The following is an 11,660-nucleotide window of genomic DNA, read 5'->3' as shown; positions in this document are numbered from 1 at the left end:
AGACTAAAGTTCTTCCAGAGTTCTTTTAGGGTTCTATTAGAAGTCTGTCAACTAAAGTTCTCTCAGAGTTCTTTTTGGGTTCTATTAGAGCTCTGTCAGACTAAAGTTCTCTCAGAGTTCTTGTGAGTTCTAGTAGAGTTCTGCCAAACTAAAGTTCTCTCAGAGTTCTTTTAGAGTTATATCAGAGTTTTGTCAAAATAAAGTTCTCCGAGTTCTATTAGAGTTCCATTACAGTTCTGTCAAAGTAAAGTTCTCTTAGAGTTCTTTTAAAGTTCTATTAGAGTTCTGTCATAGTGACGTTCCCCCAGTGTTGTTTTAGAGTTCTCTTAATCGAGATTAGAACAACTTCCATCCCAGGTAGAAGCTCATTTATACGGTCTGTGGTCGATGTGGGGGTCGAGCCTGCAGGAAGCTTTGATGAGGTCAGCTGCTCACACATCAGTCAGTCATCAGTTAATGATTTTGTGAAAAAAAACAACAACATCCAGGTAAAGTGACGTGAAATTCCTGATCAAGTTCAAAGATTAAAAAGGATCAAAATTTAAAAAGTCAATCTTATAAATGTGACAGAAGGTGTGTCCAGTACACACACATGAAAATGAGCCAGCTCTGACTATAAGCTTTATTAATGAGGCAAGTTATATTCTCAGCAGCTGCCTGCCCAGTCCAAAGAACACCTTGGTAAGTTTCTGCCAACCATAGACACGTTACATTCTGTTACATTCATACATCTGAGCTGACTCTGTCCTCAGTAGGGAGGAGATGGTGGAAGGTGGAGAGACGACTGCAGAGCTGCAGACCACTGCTCAACACCAACACACAACACTTGCTGTGTTTCACTGAGCCATCGCTGTGGTTCCAGCTGTGAAAAGCTGCTATCTGAAGCCTAAACAGGATCTGTTCCAAACCAGGACCAAGTGGTTTTTGTTCTTGACCCCAAACACACGTTCACCACAGCACTGTTGGAGCATAGTGATAGAACTTATAATAACACACAGATGTATCTAGTGAAGAAATGTACAGTGTTTGTTCTGATGACTGAGTTCCACCTGCAGAACAGACTGATTTCAGAACTGATACTGTATGGGAACTGATTCAGAACCTGTTCTATTGGAACTCTGTAAAAGTTCTCTCAAGAGTTCTTTCAACTTTCTGTCACAGTTCTATAAATGTTCTATCAGAGTTCTGTTAATGTTCTGTAAGATTTTGGTCAAAATAAAGTTCTGACTGAACTGAAAGTTCTATTCTATATTCTATTCTATTGTGAAAGAGTTGTATTAGAGTTTGTTAAAACTCTGTCACACTTTTATGAAGGTCCCATCAGTGTTCTGTCAAAGTTCTTTCTGGGTTTGGTCAAATAGTTCTGTAAAAGTATTATTAGAGTTCTGTCAGTAAAGTTCTCTGGGTTCTTTTAGAGTTTGCTCAGAGTTATGTCAAAGTTCTGTCAGACTAAAGTTCTCCCAGAGTTCTTTTAGGGTTCTGTCAGACTAAAGTTCTCTCAGAGTTCTTTTTGAGTTCTGTCAGACTTAAGTCCTCTCAGAGTTCTTTTTGGGTTCTATTGGTGTTCTGTCAGACTAAAGTTCTCTCAGATTTCTTTTAGAGTTCTATTAGAGTTCTGTCGAACTTCTCTCAGAGTTCTTTTAGAGTTCTGTCAGACTAAAGTTCTCTCAGAGTTCTTTTAGGATTCTATTAGAGTTCTGTCAGACTAAAGTTCTTCCGGAGTTCTCCCAGAGTTCTTTTTCAGAGTTCGTTTGGGTTCTATTAGAGCTCTGTCAGACTAAAGTTCTCTCAGAGTTCTTTTAGGGTTCTATTAGAATTCTGTCAGACTAAAGTTCTCTCAGAGTTCTTGTGAGTTCTAGTAGAGTTCTGCCAAACTAAAGTTCTCTCAGAGTTATATCAGAGTTTTGTCAAAATAAAGTTCTCTGAGTTCTATTAGAGTTCCATTACAGTTCTGTCAAAATACAGTTCTCTTAGAGTTCTTTTAAAGTTCTATTAGAGTTCTGTCATAGTGACGTTCCCCCAGTGTTGTTTTAGAGTTCTGCCACAGTTCTATTAAAGCTCTGTCAAAAAAAGTTCTCTCAGAGTTCTTTTAGGGTTCTATTCGAGTTCTGTCAAACTTAATTTCTCTCAGAGTTCTTTTAAAGTTCTAGTAGAATTCTGTCATAGTAATGTTCTCTCAGAGTTCTTTTAGGGTTCTATTAGGGTTCTGTCACACTAAACTTTTCTCAGATTTCTGACATTGTTCTATCAGAGTTCCTTCAGACATAAGTTCTCTCACAGTTCTCTCACAGTTCTCTCACAGTTCCATGTCGTGGTTCTTTTTTAATAACTTTATTAGATTTTTGATAGTAGGCTATGTTGCGTTCAGGGGCTGCGCGCGCACTGTGACGTCTCGCGTGTGTTTCAGTGAGCTGCGCCGCGGTGGCTGACGGGATCGCTCCGCCGCTGGTGTGGACATGTCCGCCATGTTTTCCACGGTGCAGGGATCAGAGCAGCCCGGAGAAACGGCCCCAACGTCCCGTTAAACCCGCACGCCGGTTACCGGAGCTCCGGACACCGATGAGCTCTGCCGCGGCGCCAACAGTCGCGTGCGGAGCCGATTGACGCCGGTATCGGTGCGGGGTTGTGGCGGGAGTCACGTTCCCTCGGACTGTCGCAAACAATGAGTAAACTCTCGTTCCGGGCGCGAGCGCTTGACGCCGCCAAACCGCTCCCGGTGTACCGCAACAGAGACGTGCCGGACCTGACCGACTGCGTGTCCATCAACCGGGCCGTCCCGCAGATGCCGACCGGGATGGAGAAAGAAGAAGAGCTGGTACGGACATGTTTTAATTTACACGTTAGCTCGGTGCTACGGCGGGATTCATGACGTGTTTACGTACAGTCCTGTCCGTAGGCTGTGGCCGCTGTGAGTGAGTGTACGCAGTTTACGTAGTCATTACGTACAATGTGCGCTGTTAGCGTAGCGCCACTGAGGCGTTAGCGCTCTTTGTGGCTGTGACGTTCAAGTTTTTACGTAGTTGTCATGGCAACGGACGACGCAAAGTGTTCCGTGTTCCTGTCAACCGACCTAGCTGAAAGCTAATCAATGCTACATTAGCTTCAGTCTAGTTATAATAATAATTATTATCATTAGCTCTCTGACCACATGTACAGTTGTATACTAAATACATATCTGTGTGTGTGTGTTGGTAGACAGGTCCACACTTAAAGGAGAAACACACAGGAAGTGATTTAATGTGGAGCCTCCAGGACAGCTTCAGTGTGTTCTGTGTCCTCTGTTCTACATAGAGCCGTTATTTAATCAGCTGATCCGACAACATTAGATTAGATAGATAGAAAAACAAACAGGACATCACACAGCGTCATAAATCACTGAGTAGATTTGGAGTCGACAGTTTACACCTGACAGAAATGTTGGTGGAGAACAAAAGAATACTGTGCACATCTGTTTTCAGACAGATGTTGGAGAGATGAGCAGGAGATATGTCATATCTTTAGGCTCCATCACATGCTCAGTGAAATCAGAGGTCTGTACTATGAAGTCAGTGCAACTTACCCAGGATATATTTTAGTTATCTGGCTTAACTAACCCCAACACTGTCCATCTGGATAACCGGTACTACAAAGCTGGTTATCAACTCGTTCAGTCAACTCTGGGTTTCCTATCCATCTACGAGTGTGTTCATGTGAAAGAAGCAGGATGTTAATGACGAGTGACATCAACAGAACCATGAATGAAGATGTTCATATATGAGATGAAATAGTACTGAAAGTGTCTGCGACTACAAGAAAGTAAAATGTCGCGCTGTGGGATGTAAAAAATACTCTGTAATCTCGTAACATAAATGTGGAGATACTGAAAATACAATCCATATGTCACCGTTGGCCGAGACTTAAATTACATGTAGGTATCACCAGGCTACATGTGACATTAGTACAGAATATTTTTTGCTGTTTAGTTGGATGATTAAATAGTTTTAAAACCAGTGGAAATGAAGCCCTGAAACATTTATTCTACTGACCTATAACAATGTATAGGCTCCTCTTTTTTACCTGAGACTCCTGACTTTCATCCATGGATACTTTTTTCTTCAGAGATCTGATTTGTCAGAGGTCAGGAAGTTAACCTGCTCCGGAGCAGGTCAGCTGTTCAGCATCAGTTACCGTGGTGATTTATCCCAGCGTCCATGGTCGGCCTTAGGTCAAAATATTTTTGGAAAGTGAAGGTATGGGTGAAAATTACAATTCTGTAATTACTGAAAAAGTCTCTAATAAAAGAGCATAAAAAACCTTTCTATATGCAAATACTTATTGTATATCGGCCGCCATCCAATTAAATGTACCCAAAAGGTCTGTCAGGCCGAGTGCAGCCAAGGAGGCTAAACAGAGACGCTCAAAGAGCACCTGAGCACCGTCCCTTTATTTCTACCACCATCAGCTGTAACCCTCCAACATTATAGCTTCAGTTCCACTGTGCATGTGTCACAACCCATCATCCCACAAGGTCATAGGGCGTGTCCCAGCCTCTTTTGAATAGGCTTAGACACAACTTACAGACGTACACCTGCACACTGCTAACTTTCAAAAATAATACATTTATTGTGAAGTTTTGGTAACTGGACCATCATCAGGCACAAAGAGAAGTCTTCTTCAGTTGAGGAGGGACTGTAAGATTGCAATCAGCTATATTCCCCACCAGCAGTTTGAAGGCAACAATACCAAACAGTTATTGACTATGTGACAAACCAACTACAGTGTTATGTTTAGGGCCCGACCAATATGGATTTTTTGGGGCCAGTGCTGATTTCGATATAGAATAAAGAAATCCGATAACCGATATATATATATATATATATATATATATAAATTTTTACGTTTTTCAATTTAAAACCCCCCCGAAATACCTGCTTTTGAGGGCTTAAATATAGTTCAAACCCTCGTTACAAAGATATAAATTGAAGGAAGAACATTTTACTATTTTCAAATACTTTTATTATCAGAAATTGTGTGGAACAAGCAGCATATGGACAATTTGAACACAAAATAAATCAAAAATATTATGTGCAAAAAGGCAGTAAACCTCTGGGAAATAAAATAATCATGCAAAGTCTATATGAATTAAAGGTGCTGTATGTAAGAATATGGCCAAAACGGTTACTGCACTCAAATTCAAAATACTGCCGCTTCAGATTCGAGGTTGCTGGACAGCGGCACGCTGGAGACTGATTTGTTTGCCCACGGGCGGCTGCCGTGGCAGGGCAGTGTCGCTGCGTCCTTGATCTTTGGTTTTCCAGTGGACCGTTCGAGCAAGTCCGGCTTCTCTGCTGCTAACGCTGCTGCCGGGATACAGCTGAGGAGGAGCCGGCTGCTAATGCTATGTACCGGGACACTGCTAATGCTGCTTGCCGTGCTGCTGTAGCTCAGTCGTAACTGTAACTGATGCTGAGACTCTACTGACTGCGTGACTGGTAGACGGCGGTGGGTGGCGCAACAGGCCAAAACACAAATTCAAAACATAAACATGATTTGCGGACCGTAAAAATTTTTTTTAAATGCGAATATTCTGGCTGTACTATTGTTGTCGGTGAGATCAGTATGTTATATGAACATTATTCCTTAGTCTCTGTGACATATTAGGAGGATTTTACGACTATTTGCTTTAGATTTCTTACATATAGCTCCTTTAAGACATTCACATGTATGTTCACAGTACCAGAGTTGTTCTTATTATTGCCAGTTTAACAGAGGTAGGTTATAGTGCAAAAAGTAACACAAGGACATCATTTCAAAGTAAAACACCATATTCCCTGCATTTTATTAGTGATGAAAATATAAGTGTTAACATCGGCGTCAATCAGCCAACTTTTTATTCTCTAATGGCTATAATCGGCCGATTAAATCGGCCGGCTGATAAATCGGTCGGGCCCTAGTTATGTTCTTATAATTAAATGCTTGAAGTTCTAAAGGTTCAAATAAAATGCTTTCTCAGAATTTCCAAATCTTACTTGTATAATGTGTTTGCATGAAAAGTGGAAGAACAGCATCAGTGCACAAACTTAAACCTTCAGAATAAAAACAGCAAAGCCTCCAAGATGCTCCTGGGCCAAACAAAGCATCAAAGTTCACATATCAAGAATCAAATTAGCCTCCACCTGTTCAACACTGCGTTCTGTAAACTGAGCAGGTCCGTATGACAAAGATCCAACTGTCCAGTCACCAAAACATCACTATATATATATATAGAGATAAATGTTGGTCCAAAATCTTCCACAGGTGTAAAACTAAGTTGAGCTCAGCTGACTGTGAACGCTGCAACTTTTTATTCACTGTCATCCTCACCAGAGCTTCCAGTGAGCTCTGACTCCTGTCTGGATCTGAAGTTATCAGACTGCTCCTGTTAGCGGTGTACAGATCTTATCTTAATGTATGAAGGAAACCACTTCCTCCACATGTTTATCCAGATGACATGAGAACATACTGAGCCGTGCAGGTCGTTTCTGAGATGATCGCAGTGTTAAACAGTGACCGAGTTCTGTTAATAATTCAGACGACCTCACAGTGAACACGTCCACCACAGAAACCGACTGAGATCAGATTCTGAAACTCTTTCACATGACTTAACGAGGCTGTAAAGTTCTGTAGTCTCATTTAGCCACTTGTTAGCATCTGTGTTTATTTAAGACCCATAAAAACTTCTAAATTCACAGTGGGGTATTCACTGACGTATTTTGCGTCATATAGCAAAACACGAAAGTCTCTTCAGCTTGTGTTAACCACAGACCTTGTTTCAGACATCTAACCAAAAACACACTGACTTCAATACGAAGAAACAGGAAGTGCGAACCTGCCAACTCATTTCTGGGTTGTAGGACTCATTCCTGGAGAATATCACCACGTAGAAGACACTCACTTTCCTAAAGAGGGGCTCTAGTCCATACAGCTCATCTTCCAACAGAGGGGGGTGCAGAAGCTCCCTGAAGCTGTTTGATAACTGACAAAAACACCAGAAGAAGAATTTTATATTAATATGTTATACTATGTCACTCACATCTCATGAGTCTCAAATCCTCCATTAGAGGTAGTCCATATGTGTCACACTCTGAGATCAGATGTCTGATCCAGATCAGACTCATAGAGAGGCAGATAGATCCAGAAATGTTCCAGATTGTTGGTGTGAATGTTCGTGTGTGTTTGTGTGTTTCAGGAGCACCACCTTCAGAGGGCGATGTCGGCCCAGCAGGTGTTCAGGGAGAAGAAGGAGAACATGGTGATCCCTGTCCCTGAAGCAGAGAGTAACACCACCTACTACGACCGTCTGTACAAAGGAGAGGTCAAAGTTCCCAAACAGCTCATCCACATTCAGCGTGAGTCCTCCTGCACCGCCGAGTCACTACTGCACTACCAGATATCAAAGTTGACTTGTCAGAATCGGATCAAGACCAAATAATGTTGATCTCTACCTACAGATGTAGACTGGGACAGGTAGACTGGTTCCAGTCATGATATGTTCAAAGAATCAGCGGTGTGTTCAGGTGTTCAGGAAATGTGTGTTCTTTTTGTGGTTCTGCAGCTCTGGGTCTGGACCAGGAGCAGCCAGACTATGACATGGACTCGGAGGATGAGACGCTGCTCAACAGACTCAACAGAAAGATGGAGATCAAACCTCTGCAGTTTGAGACCATGGTGGACCGACTGGAGAAGGCCAGCACACACCAGGTAACACTGAACACACACCAGGTAACACTGAACACACATCAGGTAACACTGAACACACATCAGGTAACACTGAACACACACCAGGTAACACTGAACACACACCAGGTAACACTGAACACACATCAGGACATTGATTCCCAACTGTTCCAGGATAGCAATGGCGGTTTTAGGGGAGAGCCTGCAGGGGCCAGTGCCCCCGTAACTCGGAGTCCGGCCCCCCCTGTGGCCCCCCTGCCAAAGAGTCGGAGGGGCAACGTGGAACGCGGAACTAAATCGTCTCAACCAGTTGCCGGTCGGACCACTTAAAGCGGCGCACCCACCGAAAACATCAGTAGAGAATTGTGTGGCTGTATTTAAGACAGCTCTTAACCTGCATGGCAACACACAGCACCATTGAAGTAACTCTGAAAACTTTCTCGTTCTCATTTGGCTCATGGAAGTTACATGTCACACCATGTTGATGTAGACATGTGAAATACGATCCGGAGTTTTCATGGGTGTTTTATTGTGAAAATTGACCAGATACTCTTGTCTTTTCTGCACCTGACTTCCTGTTTGACTCATCTGGTCTGTGCAAATTGACGTGCTGTTGCGCGGCGTCCATCAGAAATAGACCCGGCGCGTGTTTTGAGCGGAGCGCCGAGCCGAGCTGCTTCTAGGCCGTGGCTGGTGGACCTTACAGCTTACATGGACTTGAATGGCTGCTATTGGCTCCGCACCTCGGCCGGATCGCGGCCATAAATGGGCCTGTCCCAGAGGCATTCAACTACCAGAGGGCTTTTGAAATCTTCTTTTCGAAGCTGCGTAAAATTAAATGCTCTGATTCAGGGTGCTGTACTTGCAAATCGTGAGGGAGGGAGGAAAGCAGTAATTTGTGTCTGTTTGTGTGAAATTAATTTAAGTCTTATCTTTTGTTTTCTTTTCGTATTGCGTATTTTGTATTGTTTTGCGTATCTGTAACTGTGTTTGTGAGCGAGAGAGTTTTAAAAGAATATTTTGTCTGCACATGATTTAAAATAATAAAATAGCCCTCCATTAGTACGTTAGTCATGTTTCTTTTGATTACTGAAATGTTTAACCACTAATCCTTAGCCGTATTTTAAGTGTAACCCTTCACCATAACATACCACTAGTGTTTTTATCAGTAAAAGTAGAACATTTCTCACATATAAAAAGCACAAAGATGTTGAAATCGAGGCATATTCTGCCATCATAACTTGACTCTCAGAATTCACCAGACTGATGCCTTTAAATCAAATAGATACAAAATTTTCTCCCGGGGAGCATGGCCCCCGGACCCCCCTACAGGGTTGGATGTAGTCTCCAAAAATCCTGTGGGAAACACTTAAATACATATGTACATATATATCTTATTGTTCAGACTTAGATATTTGACCCTACTTGTATGTGCCCCTGTATCAAAAGGACTGGCCCTAGCTTGGCCCCCCCATTGAAACTGGCCTAGAACCGCCACTGCAGGATAGGGATCCAGATTTCTCCTTAGTCATTATTTCAAGGTCCACACAGTTTAAAATATTCAGCATCATTCCTGCGTTTGGCCATGTCGTGCAGATTCATACCCAGGGTGAGTCAGAGTAAGACAGAGGTAGCTACAGACTCAGACTCAGGGTGAGTCCCAGTAGGATGGAGGAAGCTGCAGACACAGACCAAGGATGAGTCTGAGAAGGACGGAGACAGTTGCACACACAAACCCAGGGTGAGTCTGAGTGGGACAGTGGCAGCTGCACACATAGACTGAGGGTGAGTCTGAGTGAGATGGAGGAAGCTGCAGACTCAAAGTGAGTCCGAGCGAGACGGAGGCTGCTGCACACACAAACCCAGGGTGAGTCTGAGTAAGACGGGGGAAGCTACAGACTCCGACCCAAGGTTAGTCTGAATGAGACAGGGGCAGCTGCAGACACAGACTGAGGGTGAGGCTGAGTGAGACGGGGGAAGCTGCTAGGAGGAAGAGAGGCTTCACTAGGTCAGAAGGTGATACAGAATACGACAGTCTCTGGCTCCTGTTTGATAATTTGGTGTTGGCAAAAAAATTGTTGCACATTTCTCATCTGTCGTTGGCGTAATTAGCATGCAGTAGCTCAGAGGGCTAACCTGGTCGGTGTCACCCTGAACGTTCCGCTGAACCCCGTTCAAACTCTATATTGTGTCCTCATCTGATCTCTGTGGTTGTGGTTCTGTCCTCAGCTGGTGTCTCTGTCAGAGGCGAAACTGCTTCTGAATGAGGATGACTACTTGCTGAAGTCGGTGTATGATTACTGGGTGAGGAAGAGGAAGAACTGTCGGGGTCCGTCACTGATTCCTCAAATCAAACAGGAGAAGAGAGACGGCTCCACCAACAATGACGCCTACGTGGCCTTCAGACGGAGGACAGAGAAGATGCAGACCAGGAAGGTTAGTTCACCTCTCTGTCCGCCATGTGGCTTTTATTTTAACCTGCTGATTGTTTTCTGGATTCATAAACAGAAGGCTTAAAATATATAAATTAATAAAATGTCAGAAAACGGAAATAAAAAACACATAATGACATTTTAACAGAGTCATAAGAGACGAGCTCCCATGTCTCATTTTGTCCTTTTAAGATATAAAAAGTTGAAGTAAAAAACAAATCAGCTCAGGTGCGTTTAATAAAAATGATGTCGAGTTTATGTTTAACTGTGATGTTCCTCTGATGTATTTCAGAACCGTAAGAATGACGAGGCGTCGTACGAGAAGATGCTGAGGCTGAGGAGAGAGTTCAGTCGGACTGTCACCATCCTGGAGATGATCAAGAGGAGAGAGAAGTCCAAGAGGGAGCTGCTGCACCTCACTCTGGAGGTGGTGGAGAGGAGGTGGGTTCACATACTGAACACATGACAAACCCTAGAGGTGGAGAAATAAGCTCACATTGTTCATGTGGAAATCAGTGAAATTACTCTTTAAACTGATGAGAGATGAGGTCAGTTCATGTTTCATGTGTTTGAAGTCATGTTGATGTTTTTGTGTGTTCAGGTTTCAGATGGAAGATTTCAGCGGAGACACTCTCAAAGAGGTTTCACAACCTCTGCTGGAGAAACACGTGTACAGCACTCCGGTTACTCTGAACAACAGCAACAAGATCAAGGTACTGACACTTCATATACACCTGTCTGTCAAAGCTCAAGTGAAGGAAAACATGGTGGAAATATTTCTGTTTTATGTATAAATTAGCCTCTTGACAAATGCTGCGCACACGCTACCTCAGGTGTACACAGAAACGATGACACCCAGAGGTCTCAGATAACGTAGCTGATGAATCTTAAATTAGCGGGTGCACACCTGTCAGGAATCTAATGGTCATTTTGTGGCACACTTATTTCATGCACAAAGTAAAAGCATTTTTATACAGATCAATAACTGAGGTCCAGTAAGATGACTGTTTCACTCTCCTCGGTGCCCCGTCTGTGTTTCAGATGCAGAAGAAGCAGCTCTTTGTCAAAGACGAGCTTTCCTTTGACCTGCTCAGGCCAAAGAAGAAGAACGTGAGACGGGACAGGTTGTGTCCTCCACAGAGACGTCCCGGTCGCCCTCTCGGTCCCTTCACCGTCAACAAGGCCGACATCAAACAGTATGACTTCCACAGCTCCGGAGAAGAAGACAGTCCTCCACCACCACTGGTCAGCTCCTCATCTTCACCTTATTTTCTTTTACAGTTTATTTTTGTTGCTGTAGCTAACCTCAGATAGAGTCTCTGCTGCCTGCTCAGTGTGTTAGGCCCTTGTATTTTAACCATGTATACACAGGGCTGCAGTGTTAATCAGTTGTACTCTTAAAGGGAAATTTCGGTTTATTTCAACCTGTCTCCTATCGTCCTAAATTTGTTTCAAGTGACTAGTGACATAAAAATAATAGTTAGCATGTTAGCCGTTAGCCTAGATACAGCCGGGGCGCATAGTAGTGTCAGA

At 43.2% G+C, this 11,660-nt stretch overlaps 1 protein-coding gene across 2 annotated transcripts in view; it reads left to right on the top strand.

Moving 5' to 3' along the window:
* The first annotated feature begins 2,423 nt into the window (after nt 1–2,423).
* epc2 (enhancer of polycomb homolog 2 (Drosophila)) overlaps nt 2,424–11,660 on the top strand; it is a 15,418-nt gene continuing 6,181 nt past the window's right edge. For both annotated transcript variants that reach the window (XM_050049261.1, XM_050049260.1), the window contains exons 1-7: nt 2,424–2,815; nt 7,208–7,367; nt 7,574–7,719; nt 9,925–10,131; nt 10,420–10,568; nt 10,729–10,840; nt 11,169–11,372. In XM_050049261.1, the coding sequence (XP_049905218.1) occupies nt 2,663–2,815; nt 7,208–7,367; nt 7,574–7,719; nt 9,925–10,131; nt 10,420–10,568; nt 10,729–10,840; nt 11,169–11,372 (1,131 nt within the window). In that variant the 5' untranslated portion in view covers nt 2,424–2,662. The remainder of the gene's footprint in view (nt 2,816–7,207; nt 7,368–7,573; nt 7,720–9,924; nt 10,132–10,419; nt 10,569–10,728; nt 10,841–11,168; nt 11,373–11,660) is intronic.

The sequence above is a fragment of the Epinephelus moara genome, chromosome 7 (genome assembly GCF_006386435.1).
Source record: "Epinephelus moara isolate mb chromosome 7, YSFRI_EMoa_1.0, whole genome shotgun sequence".
Lineage (NCBI taxonomy): Eukaryota > Metazoa > Chordata > Actinopteri > Perciformes > Serranidae > Epinephelus > Epinephelus moara.
Note: the sequence above shows the minus strand (reverse complement) of the source record. Positions and strands in the feature narration are given on the sequence as shown.